The 17,890-nt window shown below is 39.8% G+C and overlaps 2 protein-coding genes across 2 annotated transcripts; both read right to left on the minus strand.

Annotated features, from left to right (window-relative positions):
- Positions 1-629: 629 nt before the first annotated feature.
- LOC143582913 (prolyl 4-hydroxylase 1-like) lies at positions 630-7,909 on the minus strand. The gene is made up of 12 exons (XM_077065376.1): positions 7,759-7,909; positions 3,391-3,438; positions 3,254-3,322; positions 2,962-3,014; positions 2,574-2,639; positions 2,375-2,449; positions 2,202-2,276; positions 2,041-2,111; positions 1,898-1,949; positions 1,722-1,811; positions 1,548-1,640; positions 630-1,050 (listed from the first exon to the last, which is right to left on the minus strand). The coding sequence occupies exons 1-12, from the start codon at positions 7,907-7,909 to the stop codon at positions 943-945; spliced, it is 951 nt and encodes a 316-aa protein (XP_076921491.1). The 3' UTR covers positions 630-942.
- Positions 7,910-11,947: 4,038 nt separating this feature from the next.
- LOC143582919 (putative pentatricopeptide repeat-containing protein At3g49142) lies at positions 11,948-13,630 on the minus strand. Its single transcript, XM_077065380.1, has one exon. It carries the CDS (start codon positions 13,595-13,597, stop codon positions 12,005-12,007), a length of 1,593 nt encoding a protein of 530 aa, XP_076921495.1. The 5' UTR covers positions 13,598-13,630; the 3' UTR covers positions 11,948-12,004.
- Between the last annotated feature and the right edge of the window lie 4,260 nt (positions 13,631-17,890).

Raw genomic sequence — 17,890 nt, forward strand, 5'->3', positions numbered from 1 at the left:
GGGTCCAACGGGTTGTGCATAACAATATGTCGACTCCAAAGGGGCAGGGGTATGTCTTTAGCAGGTTAGGGTTTGCAATTCAGAAAGGGGTGGCGGCGCAGCTTGTTGCCCACCTACCTGCTATGTTGATGTAATATCTATGTTTCTATATAATGAAAAGATTGCTAAAAAAATTGGTTGATTAAATAAAAAAGAAATAAAAAAGAAAGAAACCAGTTATAGTAGATTAGTTAAATAAAGAAATAAATGAAAAATACTCTTTTTCATAAATTCTTTTCAAATCACCCATTTTAGTAAATATTTTTTCCATCCCACCCATATTGGTAAAAAAACTCCACAAGCATTAGTTTTCCAGCATGGCTATCACTATGTAACAATTCTTTTATTAAATGTTTCATTTTTTGTTTTGGTTTCACTAACATAAGAATAGCTTATTTAAAATGTGTTCAAACTTCAAATGGATTAGAGCCATCAGTTGTTAATATTTGTCAACAGCTGGTGTCTGGCGTCACCAGTTCACCGCCTACCCATTGCCCCCCTAACCATCATCAACGCCTTCGCCCATCGCCAAAACCAACCGCCATAAAAAGACACAACAGGTAAGCCGTCCCTATTTGTCTTCCCTTCTTTAAATGATATTACATGCTATCAACCACATCCTAAACCCATATCAACGCCACTAACCCGATGAATAATATCGTCACATAAACTAGTTCGCCAAGTCCTTCAAGCAACCATGCTAAAACAAAATTTGACGTCTATTATACGAGTTTTGCATGACATAAAGTGTCCAAATTCGAGGCTAAAATTTGACAGTGTCTCAATTTACTTGTTTGTATTGGCTTTCATAAATTATAAAAACAAAAAACAAAAAACAAAAAAAACTAGACACTATATTTGTAAATATCACAGATAAACTTGGCATACTGATAATAATAATCTTCAGGAAGTAGCTCTCTGTCTCATCCATTTTGTCGCAGACCATTTCTCTCCGGAGAGAACCTCACAACCTCCATGAATGCTGTCCGGGTCCGATTGCCCATCAAGCCCCTGCATTGTTTCACAAATCTTTAGGCTTTTACAAAACCACAAAACAATACATTATTCAACATTATTGTTAGGGGTGCAAATGAGTCAAGCTGGTCGCAAGCTACTCGAGCTTGGATCGATAAAAAGCTCGAAGAGAGCCGACCCCGAGCCTCAAATAAAGCTAGTTTAGTTATCGAGCCCGATCTCAAGCTTTGGCTCTTTATTGCTTCTATGTATTAATTACACACTGAACACCCGAGCTTTGGCTCGTTTAAGATACTGCACGAGCTCGAGCCAAGTTCAGGCTCGCTTAAGGTTTTTTTCTCAAATATATAAAGATAATTCAAAACGTATATAATTTAATTAACCAATAATAAACGAATCAGGCCTGAGCTTAAAAAAAACTCACAAGACGAGCTCGAGCCTAATTGAGCTTGGCTCAGCTGGGCTCGGCTCGTTTACACCCTTAGTCAATAATATTTTAGTATTATGAAAAAATAAATAAGCAATTAACAAACCATGCTCCAGAAAAGCACAGCATCTCCTTTATTCGGTTTAACACAAAGTCCCTTCACCATTTTGCCACCACAACTGCATTCACCTGAACCAGCCTGATATTTTATACAAATTAAACTACAAGAAAATAATATAATATTCACATCAGATTGAAAAGGTGAGCATGCAACTCTTACCATAGGAAAAAAAGTTTCTCCGCCTTCGACATTATCAGTCAAATACATCAACATTGTAGCTACTCTTTGTCCACCGCGCTTCAAGTTAAACTACAATAAAATACTATTATATTCAGGTTTAAATGATTAAAGAGCAAATTATGTAGATTTAAAGATGGATATATAAATTTGTTTACCGTGTCAGAAAAGTAGTCATGATGGGGTCTGTAAAACTGATTTGGTTCATACCTGTGCTTCTGTAGATGTTAGTTTTATGCTGAAAATGTATTAGTATTCCTGTAAATTAATGCCGATTAAACGCATCAAGTAAAACACTCACCTCAACACTTGAATCAGCTCTCCGTTTTCAATTGGAATTTGAGAAAACGTAGAGATTCGTTTTTCAATTGCCTGATTTTGCAAATAAAAAGAATATAATATTTAACTGTACAGGTCAAATGATAAATGTGTGTGTGCATTATACAAGGAAAGCATACTCACATGTATCATTGGATACTTTCGCTCTTCATGGTTTAAAAACATGCCTGAGCTTGTTCGAACGTTACTCTTGATTCCCTATTGATGACAAAAAAAGATTCTTGAATTAGAAAACTCCTGTTTTACAAAAACTTTAAATCAAAAACATTCACGTTCTATATATACTTTTAACGTACCTTCCCGGTTTTTGCATCCACAACGGTTGAGACCTGAAGGCGAGGCTTGGCTATTTCTCTTAAATAATCACATTCCTATAACAACATAACAAAGGTTAAAGAGTAAAGTTGATGTAGACTAGAAAAACTCTGTTCAACATGAAGCATAATATTGGTTAACCAAGAAAAACATAATATTGTAAAAACATTATTTGTGTACCTCTGCGCTTAAAAAGTTATGGAACAAAACAATTCGTGGGGACCAGCTAATTACTTCAGGTTTAACCTGCAAAATACAGAATGAAAATAAAAAACATGAATATAAAGTAATATGTGATAATGTGTGTGTGTGTGTGTGTTTGTTGTTTCTTTTCATCCTTCTGAGCTATGGATTATTTTCATATGAACGGTCATCTATTCAACTGTATATGTAAACCACTAAACTTCTTTATCTACAGTACTTTGCATAGATATGAAGGTATATTTCTTTCATGTGGTTCTCAACGATTTTAATTTAGCATCCGAAATTCCAAATAAGTTAAAAGTTGTGCTTGATATAAGGTTGCAAAAATAAAACTAGCAAAAATGGATTTAGATGAAAAACATACATATCCGATGCGTAAAATTGCAGCCTCTTTGTCATTCCCCCAACTAGATACGACTGAAACCATAAGAGAATAAAAGGCAAAGTTAGAAACAGAATAACTGCATCACGCTTTTCTTTTTTGCTTATAATTTTTTTTATTAAACATACACAAAGAACAGATTTTTATGATTCTTAATTGTCTCGAGAATCCAACTAAGAAATTATTGACTGTGCTTAAGCTAACTACAAAATTCTAAAATATCAAATGATTCATGAATTATATTGTTGCGAAAAAATAAAATGTACATACCGACCTGCAGGCAACTGATTGCCACCAACATTGCGACCCACAAGTGTTCTTCTAAAAGAAGGAAACGCAGAGCCTACAAATAAAATTAATAAAATTAAAAACACCTGCATGCCAAATCTGATAAAGTAGATAATATTATACCATGTGAATCTTCCAAATTCCAAATAAAAGCCAACTGAAGCAAAGCTCCTGCATTGTGATTAGCATAGCAAGATTAAATACACAGTGATTTACATCTTATAAAGTATTTATCTTATAGTGGTTAATATTCAGCATATTGGCTAGCTTGTACTCTTCATTTTCCAGCTTTGACAAATGGTGTAAATACACATTAAGATACACATGAAAAAGGGTTAAATTTGTATATTAGTGTAAAACAGAATTTGATAACTGCATTTTGGAGTTACGAAAATATTTCTATAGAAAATGGCTATGTTGACCAAATTTTTAGGAGCATATCACTAATCATCAACTATGACCTTTACCAACAAATGAGCATTTACGAAAATCACTCTCAACAACAGCAGAATAATCTAGATGTGTTCACCGTTCGGTTTGTAACTGTGAAACTGCACAAACCGGTCATCAATTTGGTTTCACTGTCGAGTTTTTTTTTTTCTTAATTTTCTGTTGGTCAGTCTCAAAATTTTCAACACGTATAAAACCGGACCGGATCTTTAGATTACCATACGCTATATATATAGTATCTTATACATTTCTTTATATATGTCACACTTAAATGAACATTTTTATTATATATATCACACTTAAATGAAATTAAGTGTGCTAATTTCGATCTTACATTTCGTCCAAACCCTGAAACTTAACAGAAACCAAACTGTTATTCACGGCTCTGTTTGGTTTGGTTTTATCTTTCGACGGTTCGGTATTGGTTTCGATAATCAAAGACCGAACCGAAAACAGCCGGAATTAACCGAAAAACAATCATCGGTTACTTTTTGTACTTGCGGTAAACCGAAATAAACTGAACCGAACCATTCATATTTTCATTTATTCTAGCTTTTATACCCCATTTCATGCATATATATTTATCTCCATTTCATGTAACTATACATTCATTTCATGTATTTATGCATCCATTATTCCTTTTAAGGTCTTTTTCAGTAAAAATTTTAGCCCAAATTTGATTTTGGTTATTAACCGAACCGAAAACCAATTGGTTAATTTGATTGAAGCTAACAACCGAACCGAACCAAAAACTGACTAAACCATACCGAAAATCAATTATCGGTTACCGTACCTGCGGTTAACTGAACCTAACCTAACCGAACCTGTAACACCCCAACCCGGAGCAGGCTGACGTGTCACTATTACAGATATCATAGACCAAACAAAAACCATTTAAATGAAATGAAAAGAATCCCATGACAACCAAAAGAGTTAAAAACACTGAAAGAAATTCTAAGTCAAATTTATTAAATGCTTAAAGAAAATTAAATCAAGTCCTTATTCTTGAGCTTCATTTTACTCTCATCACTGATCTCCCCGATTTCCCGAATTACCTGTTAGCAAATAAGACAGACACAAACAAGAAAATACGGCTGAGCCAAAAATTGCCCAGTAACGGAGAGAACAATAGTACAGGTAAAGGCATACATAAGACAAAACACATACTGAAATAAAACTGAAACTATTGCGGATATAAAACCACGTTTTAGACCGAACTATAATTAGATGCGAAACATAATCCGATACACGATCGGGACGTAATCTGAATATACTCAAATTTAACCAAATGCGTATACACATATCAAAACGGACCAGAAATATAGCGAAACAAAATATAATTACTAAAATACACGACGATGATGTTAAAATAAATAGGTCGTGTAATACGGAAGCACCCAGAGCCTAAACAGAGGGGTACACAGCTAGCTAGTCCATGCACCAAGGAGACGGTGTGGGTGGCATGCACACATTGTTCCATCGCAAACAGAAGTCAGGAGTCAGAACAGAACTAGGATCGATCCATATGCCCGTAAGTGGCCCTAATACTATGCAAGTACTAGTTAGAGACGCCGTAAACTTTAATTACGCACTGTCACGACAAGTGCCATGCCGTTGACGCCCCAACGACAAGTCAGAAATTGCTCGGGTAACAGAGTACAAAAACTAAAATCATATAACTAAATATATTGAAACCAGAACATGCAATCAAGAGTACAAAATAAATAATTTATTGAATGCTACAAAAATATATTATATAACATAACTGAACTCAAAATATAACTGGCGCGTAACGAAAATCCGCACTATAAAGTAACGGATCAGAATTAATATTAATATTATAAGTAAACGAAAACAGAAACCGTACTGTGAAGTAACGGAATATAATTTATACTATGAGTGAAAGAAACCAGAAACCGTACTACGAAGTAACCGAATATAATTAATACTATGAGTGAAAGAAACCAGAAACCGTACTATGAAGTAACAAGAAACAGAATCCGTACCTTAATCAAAAGCGAAAACCAAAGTAAAGTCAATGTTGTCCGCCAATTGTATGAGAACCTATGGTTTAGTTTCTTGTAAGATTAATTTACATAAGTTAATTTATCATGTTGGTGATTTGCTAACTTACGGATTTTTCCGACGACGGACGCTTTTAGAATTCACGATTTTTATCAAGTTGTTGAAATCTCATTATTGTAATTTATTGCACTGTTCGTTAACCGACACCAAGTTTTTCATGGGATCAATAGTTTTTACATAATACATTTATCCATGTTATATGGTGATCTCAACTTTACATATTTGGTTTGATTAATTATAAAATAGAAGGCTACCTGGTGGGTTTAGCCAATCAAGTATAATAATAATATTACTCTATATACATCTTCTTCATTTTAATTTTGGAGGTAGCACCAAACGTAAAGCTTTAAAAGTTTCTTCAAGAAACTCAAACCCAATTTCAAGTGTTAACGAACAGAACAAAACGAACCGACGGGAGACTTCTTTTGTTTAAATATTATTCTTTTGAAAACCTCATAATTTCAAATGCATATTATAATTATAAAACTTTTCATCGCCGGAACAATCAACAAACCCGTACCATATTAGAATATGTTAAGAGCATATACAAATCAAAAGCGAATGATCAGAACTTTTACCTCACAAGCCGAACAAAACTGAACGTATAATCGGGCGAGAACGGTGAGAGAACACGGGTGTGTAACGGTGACTGAACAGGCGAAACAAGACGTCGGATAGTGGGAAACAGCGACGGTACGCGACGGCTATAGAGGTTGTGACCGGTGGTTGCGGCGATGGATGTGATTGGCGTTCGAAAGGCGACAGAAGGCGGCGGTAGAGGTGGCGGATTATGATGGTATCTCCTAAGTATAGAATTTTCGGTGGGTTCGTGGGTTGATATATATATATATATATATATATATATATATATATATATATATATATATATATATATATATATAAGCTGGATGCATATCTTTTTTTATCCAGATTCTTTTGAATTTCGATGGTTAGTTGGTAGCGGATAAGGGTGGAAATTTTGAAACTTTGATCCAAATATATTATTGAACCAACAGATCAAGATCGGTTCTCATGAGATGATATTTTCATTTTAGTTTAAATATTTATTAACTTTGAAATATTAGATATTAATCTCACGAAACACAAATCCACTATAACAAGTTAGTAAAAGTGATATTTATATCTGAAATGTTTGATGATTATATATCCGCCATTTATGTTTTATCGATTTTACGGAACAACACTTCTTCTGATAAGTGACTCGATTATTCGACATTTACTATTTTATTATATCCAAATTTATTATTATTAATATTGCTATATAATACTAAAGTTCGGGTTATTATAATTATACTCCCTTAAAAAAAATTTCGTCCACGAAATTGTAAGACAGGGACACATACTTTCGGATATAACGGAAACGAAACAAACTTAAACGTTCATAAATTCAAACATGACAATTGCGAAGTCTTGGAAACAAATATTAGGACATATAAAACAGAATTCATATGAAATCAAAACCATCCAAACTGAAATCACCAAGTGCTAAAACGGAAATAAATACGGAAATTGGGAACGAATTGTATCCTCCATTTCCCATGTAGCTTCTCGTTCAGAATGGTTCTTCCAAAGAATCTTAACGAACGGAATAGTTTTCTTGCGCATAATGCGTTCTTGACGATCAAGAATAGCTTCCGGTTCTTCTTCAACAGATAAATCCTCGCGAATCTGATGGAGCGGATAGGTAACAACATGTAACGGGTGATGATTATACCCCCTAAGAAGAGATACGTGAAAGACCCTATGCACATGAGATAACTGAGGTGGTAAAGCCAAACAATAAGAGACTTTGCCAACTCTTTCAAGAATTTTAAACGGTCCGATGAATCTTGGGCTAAGTTTTACCTTGATTCCAAAACGTTGAACGCCTCCACAAGGTGAAACTCGCAAGAATACCCGATCACCGACATTAAATTCCATAGCTCTTCTGTCGACTCTGAGCCTCTTTTAGCTTCTCACGAGCAATGGTAACTTTCTCATTTGTAATCTGTACCAACTCGGGCCATTCAATAATTTTCTCACCAACCTCATCCCAACAATTAGGGGCTCTATACTTACGACCATATAAAAGCTCGAATGGCGCCATACCGATGCTAGCTTGCCAACTATTATTGTAGGCAAACTCAACCAGACTCAAATACTCGTCTCAGTTTCCACTCCACTCTAAAGCACATGCTCGAAGCATATCTTCGAGTGTCTGAATGGTACGTTCTGACTGACCGTCAGTCTGAGGATGAAACGCGGTACTGAATCTCAATCTAGTACCCCATGCGGCCTGCAACCCCTTCCAAAAACGCGAAGTGAAACGTGGGTCTCGATCACAAACAATAGAGACGGGGGTGCCATGGAGTCTCACAATCTCTCGAGTAAAAATATCGGATAACTTACTGACTGAGAATCCTTTTTGAATCTGAAGAAAGTGAGCCGATTTTGACAAACGATCGACTACAACCCAAATAGCATCATTTCTTTTGAACGTTTTAGGTAGTCCGATAATAAAATCCATTGAGATATCATCCCACTTCCATACCGGAATGTCAAATGTCTGAAGTAAACCCCCAGCTCTTTGATGCTCAGTTTTAACCGCTCCACCAAAAATGTTGACGAAGATCCCGATACATCTTTGTGGATCCGGGGTGGATTGAGAACGGTGAACTGTAAGCCTCGGCTAACCACGACTCCCGTAGGGTGGAATCGCTAGGAACACATAACCGTTTCCCACACCAAACTACGCCATGCTCGTCTTCTCTGAATTCTGACTGTTTACCAACCTCCAAATTCTGTATAATTGCCCAAATTTCTCCGTCTTCATATTGCGCACTCTTGATTCGAGAAATTAGATCAGGCTCAATCTGAAATCTGGCTAGATATCCATTGGTATCACCAAAATGGAGACCAATACCCAATCTATCCAGATCATTGAGGATATGAGGTTGCAGCTGAAAAGAATTTATCGTTCCGGAACTCTTCCGACTAAGAGCATCGGCTACAACGTTTGCCTTCCCCGGATGATACTGTATGATAGCGTCGTAATCTTTTAGAAGTTCTAGCCAACGTCTCTGCCTCATGTTCAGTTCCTTCTGAGTGAAGATATATTTCAAGCTCTTATGATCAGTGAAAATATCGCAAGTCTCTCCATAAAGATAATGACGCCAGATTTTCAACGCGAAAATAACTGCAGCGAGTTCGAGGTCATGCGTCGGATAGTTAACCTCGTAAGGTTTCAACTGTCGTGAGGCGTATGCAATGACTTTACCATGCTGCATTAAAACGCAGCAGAGACCTTTCTTAGAAGCATCACTATAAATTTGGTATCCACCCGTGCCTGAAGGAAGTGTAAGAATCGGATTAGAAACCAATCGCTTCTTTAGTTCTTCAAAACTTTTCTCTCGATCATCATTCCAGGAGAACTTAACCCCTTTCCTTAACAGTTGCGTGAGGGGTAGGGCGATGGCGGAAAAACCTTCAACAAATCGGCGATAATAACCGGCAAGGCCGAGAAAACTACGGACTTCTGAGACTGAGGTAGGTCTAGGCCAATTAGTGACTGCCTCGATTTTAGCCGGGTCCATTGTAATGCCTTCGGCCGACACAATGTGACCCAAAAACGCTACCTTGCTTAGCCAGAACTCGCATTTTGAGAATTTTGCATAAAGCTTCTTTTTACGTAAAATCTCGAGTACGATACGAAGATGATCCTCATGTTCCGCTTTACTTTTAGAATAAATTAGAATATCGTCGATGAAGACTATCACGAACTTATCAAGAAATTCTCGAAAAACTCGGTTCATCAAGTCCATGAAAACGGCGGGGGCATTGGTTAACCCAAACGGCATCACCAAGAATTCATAATGGCCATAACGAGTACGAAAGGCTGACTTAGAAACATCTGAATCTTTGATCTTAAGCTGATGGTAACCAGATCTCAAATCAATCTTAGAAAAACATTTGGCGCCTTGAAGCTGGTCGAATAGATCATCGATACGAGGCAAGGGATAACGATTTCGAATGGTGATTTTATTCAACTCCCGATAGTCAATACAGAGTCTTAATGAACCATCCTTCTTCTTCACGAATAAGACCGGTGCGCCCCAAGGAGAGACACTCGGTCTAATAAAACCCAGTTCCAATAATTCTTGTAGCTGCTCTTTGAGCTCCTTAAGCTCCAAAGGTGCCATACGATAGGGTGCCTTAGAAATCGGCTCGGTACCAGGGACAAGATCAATAGTAAACTCTACCTCGCGATCAGGTGGAAGTCCAGGCAATTCTTTAGGAAAAACGTCCGGAAAATCACAAACAGTCGGATAATCGGAGATTTTGGGTTCATTAGAAGATGTAGCTTTAACCAAAGCAAGAAATCCCGCACAACCGTGCGATAGAAACTTATGAGCCTTAAGTGCAGAAATAATTTTTAAAGATTTTCGAGGCTGGGTCCCCTGATAGATAATTTCGGGACACTGAGGATTTCCAAATAAAACACGACGAGTCTGACATTCGATCGTAACATTATGTTGCGATAACCAGTCCATACCCAGAATAACATCAAAGTCGCTCATATGCATAGGATACAAGTCTGCGGCACGGATAACTGAATTGATTCGGATTGGACACTCATTATAAACGTGAGAGATAACAGTGGTGTCTCTCAGAGGAGTAGATATCACTAAAGGGTACTCTAAGGCAGTAGGCATAGTCATTAAATATTTAGCAAATAAGAGTGATACCACAGAATGTGTCGCACCAGTATCAAATAAAACATACGTATCACGATCACCAATTTGTAAATTACCGGAAACCATACCTGGGGCATTAGCTGCATCATTAGCTGTAAGTGTAAAAACTCGTCCTCCTGCAGCAGATCTAGCATCTTCCCTAGTATTAGCCCTAGGGTCCCGCTGAGGGCAGTCTCTGATCATGTGTCCTGCATCTCCGCATCTAAAACAACGACCTTCAGCTCGACGACAAGCACCTCCATGACGTTTCCCACACGTGCCACACAGAAGAGTATTTCGGTTTTGTTGATTAAGTGGTTGAGCTCTGGTGGGGTTATGATGTTGTTGCATATTATTCTGTGCGGGCCTATGATTCTGATTTTGATTTCCCCCATTTCGTGGCTGATTGTTGAAATTCCTATCAGTACGCTGTCTACGGTCTCGGGGTACAAGGGACTGTTCGGTTCCAACCTGAGAAGAAGATTGACCCTGATTATTTTCTCTTGGCCGCTTACGACTTTCATCAAAAGATTTCTGGCGGTGTTTCTTATCATTATCAAGGTTCTTAACCGCATCAACTATCTCATTTATGTCATTAAAACGGAGGTTCAAGATAAACTTCCTATCTCGGTCACAAATGGCCCACTTGAAATGGTTGGTCTGTTGTTCTTGCGTGCCTACAGTTGGGCCAAGAAAACTAACCAATCGACTGAAACGATTTTTAAACTCAACGATGGGCTCATCATTAGCCTGAATAATTGAAGAATATTCTCTCAAATATTCACTGCGATCAGCATCAGTGAAATACTGTTGGTAAAACAAAGTACGGAATTCATTCCAAGGAAGTGTAGCAGCATAATTGTCTCCACCACGGGCAGCTTTCAGTGTCTTCCACCATCTGTGAGCGTCATCTTCGAGCTTGTAAGTAGCTAATCGAACCTTAAACACATCTTCAACACCCAGCACTTCAAACAGTTTCTCGATGTGCGCGATCCAGTTTTCAGCTTCTACTGGAGAACTAGCAGTACTAAAGGATTTTGGCTTTTGCTTTCGAAAACGCACAAGCCAGACATGAATACCAACAGGAGGATTGTTGCCTCCAGCATTGTTGCCACCGGCGTTGTTACCACCGACATTGTTGCCACCGACATTATTTATTTAGTTTTGTATGTCAAATACTTGAAACCCAAAAAAACCCAACCCGAATAATCCGAGCCTACGAGAGATTGCGTTCGGGTTTCAGTTCTAGCATTAAAATTCTCAAACTCAATTATAACTCAAATCATGTTAACCTAAAATTACCCAACCATGTTAACCTAAAATTCATATCATGATTCAAAGGAGCATAGCCTTTAGTAACCAAACTCATTGATCTTGTCTATAAAAAGAGCAAACAATAAGACTACAAAAATTAATCTAAAACAACAAAATCACAAATCCAAAAACTCAAAAACACATTAACACAAAACCTATATATTATTGTACACAGAACTAAACCCAGGCTGCTTTTGAACCCCTTGCAACTTCATCACATCTCTCAACTCTTCAACTTTAGCCCACTCACCTTCACCAGCATAAACATTACTCAAAGTAACAAACCCACCTGGTCTTTTAACCTCCATATTCATCACAACTTCACCAACCCTTTTCGCCAAATCGGGCCGGTCATAAACCACACACCCGTTCAAAAACGCACCAATCATCGAATCACTCACTCCCGTACCCAACTCTCGAACCAAATCATACGCTTCCTCAACTTCACCGCCCCGACAAAGAATGTCAATCACACACGCGTAATGCTCGGGCCGTATCTCGACCCGTTGACTTTCCCTCATTGACTTGAACAAAGTCAACCCTTTGTTGACCAACCCACCATGACTACAAGAAGCAAGAACACAAGTCAACGTGACTTGATTCGTCTCCACGTTTTCGACTTCCATTTTATCCAACAACTCTATAGCCGAATCAACCATCCCGTGTTTCCCGTAACATCCAATCATAGCATTCCATGAAGCAATGTTCTTAACCGGCATAACGTCAAAAACTGTTCTCGCGTGTCTAACGTACCCACATTTCGAATACATATCAATAAGCGCACTCGCTACAAAAACGTTAGCATACATGTGTGTTCGATAAACAAGCCCGTGAATTTCTTTCCCGTTGTTAACCGAGCCCGTTGACCCAAACGCAGGGAGCAAACCCGTGATGGTGATCGGGTTGGGCTTCACTCGGGCTGCCAACATGTCTCTAAACAACTCAACCGCTTCGGTCAGTCGTTGACTTTGAACAAACCCGGAAATCATCGCATTCCACGTAACCACATCCGGGATCAACCCGGTTCTACTCATCTTACCAAACAAATCACTCGCACCGTCACAATCACCAACTCTAGCATACCCGGTTATCAACGCATTCCACGTAAACTCATTCGGTTCCAATCCGTCCGCCTTCATCCTCTCAAACAAAAACCTCGAATCCTGAACCCTTCCCGAATTCGAATACTCCGAAATCATATTCGTCCACGACACGACATCCGGGTCAGGCATTTTATCAAACACCTGGCGTGCATAACCCAAACACCCACATTTACAATACATATCAATCAACCCATTAACTGTTACCAAATCAAACCCTAACCCAAACTTATTAACCATACAATGGACCTCTTTACCCTTACCCAAATCCCTCAAACCCACACAACACTTCAATAAAAACGAAAAAGTATAACAATTGGGCACTAGGGTTTGTGATGTTTGAAGTAAATTAAAGAACTTTATTGCTTCTTTGAACCTGCCGTTGAATGTTAATGAGAATATGATCCAATTGTATGCGAATATGTTTAGATTTTGGGTGGTTTGAAACATTTGGTATGCGGAATTGAAGCAATTGCAGGTTGAGTAGACAGCTACTAGCTTTGAATGTAGAGAGTATGAATTCATGTTGGTGTTTGATGTTAGGATTAAAGCATGGATTTGTTTGCATGGGTTTAATGATTTTGATTTTAAACATTTTTGTAATAAGTTGGCAAAGTGATGAGATGAAAAGGGTTTTTGGTAGTTCATAGTTTGATGACTAATGTTTCACTTAAAAGGATATATAAGTATTATTACTATTATTATTATAGAGGGAAAATGACGGAAATGTCCATTGTTTAACGGGTTAAAGTTACTATTTTGTTGACTGAAATATTGTTTTTTAGATGCATTATTTAACGGGTACTTAATAGTTCATACTTTAACGTCCACTGCTTCACTCAAAATAACATAAGGGTGGATGGGACACCCTCGGGTATTGTAATAGTCACCGTGTAGTAACACTATTGCTGGTGTCGTTGATAGGGTTTGCGGTTATGACTCGCCGAAGAATGGAGGTGAGGATTGTGTGTGTTTGACCGGTAAACAATGCGGGTGGTGGGTATGTTCGGGAACGTCGATGTCGATACATGCAGGTTGTGACGGGTTTAGAGCGGGGAGGTGAGTTGTAAACAGATGATTGGTTGGGTGGAGGGTTATGACGGGTTACACCTTGTTCATTCTAAAGGGAAAATGATCAAAATGTCAATTTGAACGGTCAAAGTCAAGATGTTTATTTGACCAACTTTTTCCTTATAAGGTCTACCATCAATCTTGTCGACGAACATAACTTTTAATTATTAATCAACGGAATTTTTAATCAACCAGATTGTGCCACTTATCCAGAAAATCTCATCGGAAGCAAAAAAAAAAAAGAAAAAAAATCATAGACTGCTCGGCTCCGACTAACTTGTTTTAGGAAAACTAAGTTTTTATGTCTTTATGACACGTGCCAGAATCTTATCGGTTGAAAATCTTGTTGGCTAATGATTAAAAAGTGTGCGGGTTGACGAGATTAAGGGTGGACATTATTGATAAAGCTGATCATATGGACATTTTGTTTCCTTTTGACTGGTCAAATGAACATTTTATTTACTTTGACTAGTTAAGTAGACATTTTGGATTAACTTAAAGATAAATTTATTAAGTATCTGATTATATGAGTCTACAAGTCCCGAGTGTTAGGAGTGTCGACCTATGCCCATTTACTTAAGATAATGTTTGTCTCATCTTCAACATGTCCGGTTAATAGAATATCTACTCTTGGCATGGAAGAAGGTTAAAATTTATCCATCTATAGATGTTTTCGAATGATTAAACATCATAATTCACTTCTTAGCAAAAGTAGAGCAAATTATTTCGCACTCACTAAATTAATATAACCACCAATATGATTAAATGAAGGGACATATATGGTAAATGAAATCATAGCCAACAACATAACCATTATATACAAATTAACCTCATAATTTTCAAACAAATTTGTACTTTACAATTGAAGAGGTAGGTCCCAGCAGAGCCCAGTTGGACCCGCAGGACTCACCTTGAAGAGAGACGTCTGCGCAGAAACCAACTGGATCCGCAGGACCCACCATGCTCAGAGACGTGACGTCCTTACGCGCAGTACGCAAGCTGTTCCCGCAGGAAAAGCCTCCCAATGGTGTACTCCGCCTGTCCCCGCAGCTGCGGATACAAGCCATCAGGGAAGGCTACCCGCACTGATAGCAAGGCTACACGCACAAGGCACTAACTCTTGCTACTTCAGTAGTCACCTGAAGGAATGAGCAAGGCGGGAATACTCCCGCCCAAATGAGCCAGTCCGTATGCTTCTGGAAGATCTTTTGTACTATACCTACCAAGGTATGGGCAAAACAGACGATCTGGCCAGACGCCCATGAACCAATCACAGGGTGACAGCTCACCGACAACAGTACGAGGAGGTGCACCCTCTAGTACTGTTTCACTATTAGCCGCTGCCTACTCACCAACCCTTACTGTGGGACGTGCGCAGCCTACAGTTGGTGGAACAGTGCATAGCCGGCAGTAAAGGAACAGTATACAGCCGACCTTGTCACTGTCGGCCGCAGCCTATCCACCAACCAGCATGGCTTGTGCGTAGCCCACTGTTGGTAGAACAGGAATACTATTCAGCCGGCTGTACCTTCTAGGAAACCTACATTCGGCTATAAATACTCCAACTCCTTGGAATGGTAGGGACATCATCTGATATCTCATCTTATCTAGCAATCTCTTAATATACACTTATATTCAGAGCAATCTAGTCTGATTCTCACGCCGGAGGGTGGTCACAAGGAGGAACCCCCCCCCCCTTCTCAGTGACGAGCTTACGGTGTCTGTTTTGCAGGTCATCTGAAGAACAACCTTCTCTGCTGGACCTCATCCTCGTGGGAAACATTACTTAACCCACAGATTATCCGTAATCTGCCCTGGGTCACTTAGTGTTTCTTCATTGGCGCCATCCGTGCATAAAAGCTAGAACTAATTCTTAGTTTTTTCAAAATTTCTGAAGAAATGGTTAACGTTACTCCGGTCCCAAGGCCAGTAAGTGACCAAGAAACCCCGGTGACCACAACCCCAGCAACTGGGAACACCGGCGGTTATACAAATTTTACGAACACTACCCCGGTTACCCAAGCCGGGACAAGTGCAGTAAACAATATTTCACTGGGGTTCACTGATGCCCAGTTGGAGAAACGGACGAGGGTCCCTCGCCAAACACTAGATCAAGTTAAGGCGTGGGCCGAAGCACGTCAGAAAGAGTTCCAAGCTGAGTTGGATGAACGCTTGCGTTCAGTTCAACAGGCTGACGAATTCGGCAGTACTCGCCAACATCTCAATATGAACAGTGAGTGCGAGTACTCAGACGATGAGCGGGAAGAATCCGATACCGACGCAAACCCTCGCCATAAGGCAAAAGGGAAGCGTAAGGAAACGGACTTCCAACCGACAAGGAATTTTGGAGAAACCTTTAAACCAACGAATGCGGAGAGAAACCCGCGTGACTTCTCCAAAACCTTTAGACCAACTGCTGCGAATGCAGGAAAGTCAAAGTTCGCAAGGGACATTGCGGAAGCAATCGCCCCGAGAAGTGCCAAACAAATGTCCAACATCGGCACTTATGATGGTCTATCCGACCCAGACGACCACTTGAACAGATTCATTGCGGGGGCAACCGTCAGTAACTAGACGGAACCCACGTGGTGTTATATGTTCCAGATGACTCTGGTTGGAGCGGCCAGGGCATGGTTCGATCGTTTACCGGTCCACCACATCTATGATTGGGCGGACTTTCAGAACAAGTTCAGCCAACACTTCAGCCAACAAAGGAAATATACTGAAGAACAGTGGACGATCCTCAACTGCGTTAGAGAGGAGGATGAATCTTTACTAGACTTCATCACTCGCTTCAACTCCAAAAAGCTAAGTCTGGGCAACATAAGTGAAGATCTTGTTCGCGCCGCTTTCATCCAGGGCGTCGAATACCCAGAGCTTATCCGCACATTGACGGGTAAGGACGGCATGCCATCCACATGGGATGCCATCATGACGGCGGCCAAGCGCTTTGCCGAGATGGAGAAGCAACTGGGAAGGGATCTTCCCCAGAGTACACACCTCTACACGCAAAGGACTAGAGAAAACAATGTTCGGATCGCCCGGCAGAACAAAAAGAGGAAGCTAGGTATTTGGCAGTCAAGGGTAAACTTTGACACCTCATCCAGCTCTCACCCTCTTGTTGGCGGAAGAGATAACACACACCCTTCAAGCCGAAAACACCGGTGGACGCCACTCACCAAAAGCGTCACGGAAATATTTGCCACCGAAAAACTACCATGGCCAAAAGCTCCAATGATCCGGCAGCGACCTAATGGGGATCAGAGCAAATCCTGTGACTTCCACGGGACAAAAGGTCATAGTACGGAAGAGTGTACATCCTTGAAGGATATTGTTGAAACATTCGTCAAGGATGGAAGACTTGCACACCTTGTGGCATCAATCAAGAAGGGAGGAAGGAATGATAACCGGTACAGAGGCAACGGACGAAAGCCCGTTGACATCAGCATCAACATGGTTCATGGTAAGATCAGAGGAAGAAAAAGGCGAGCGACAGAACCATGCGCGTGGAAGGAAGCTGAGGTGCGCTTCCCGCTAGTGCCAGGAGGACCTAGCAAAGAAGGCCCTATCGTCATCAAAAGCCAGCTGGGGCACTACATCACTTCTCGCACTCTTGCTGACAACGGCGCCTCGTCAACGGTAATGTACAGGCAGTTCTTCGACAAGCTAGATGACGAAGACAAGGAACGCCTGGAAACGATCTACGCCTCGATGGAAGGGTTCGATGGCAACACAAACACCCCCCTGGGTATCCTATCTTTCCCCGTCACTCTTACGGACGGGAATCACTCACGCACGGAAGACGTAGATTTTGTAGTGATGAGGAAGCCACACCACACATACGACATTCTCTTCGGAAGAGACGGGATG

Source organism: Bidens hawaiensis, unplaced genomic scaffold (assembly GCF_021521415.1).
Source record: "Bidens hawaiensis isolate Kalapana, Puna unplaced genomic scaffold, B.hawaiensis_p1.1 tig00032064_1, whole genome shotgun sequence".
In the NCBI taxonomy this organism is placed as follows: domain Eukaryota; kingdom Viridiplantae; phylum Streptophyta; class Magnoliopsida; order Asterales; family Asteraceae; genus Bidens; species Bidens hawaiensis.

What these genes read in the sequence shown, in the direction of transcription:
- LOC143582919 (XM_077065380.1), bottom strand. Translation starts at nt 13,597, where the DNA reads ATGAACTACCAAAAACCCTTTTCATCTCATCACTTTGCCAACTTATTA.
- LOC143582913 (XM_077065376.1), bottom strand. Translation starts at nt 7,909, where the DNA reads ATGGCGCCATTCGAGCTTTTATATGGTCGTAAGTATAGAGCCCCTAAT. An exon ending in CAATTTTACGCATCGGATAT is followed by an intron (nt 2,640 to 2,961) that starts GTATGTTTTTCA and finishes TGTATTTTGCAG; the next exon opens with GTTAAACCTGAAGTAATTAG. An exon ending in CTGTGCTTTTCTGGAGCATG is followed by an intron (nt 1,051 to 1,547) that starts GTTTGTTAATTG and finishes GAAACAATGCAG; the next exon opens with GGGCTTGATGGGCAATCGGA.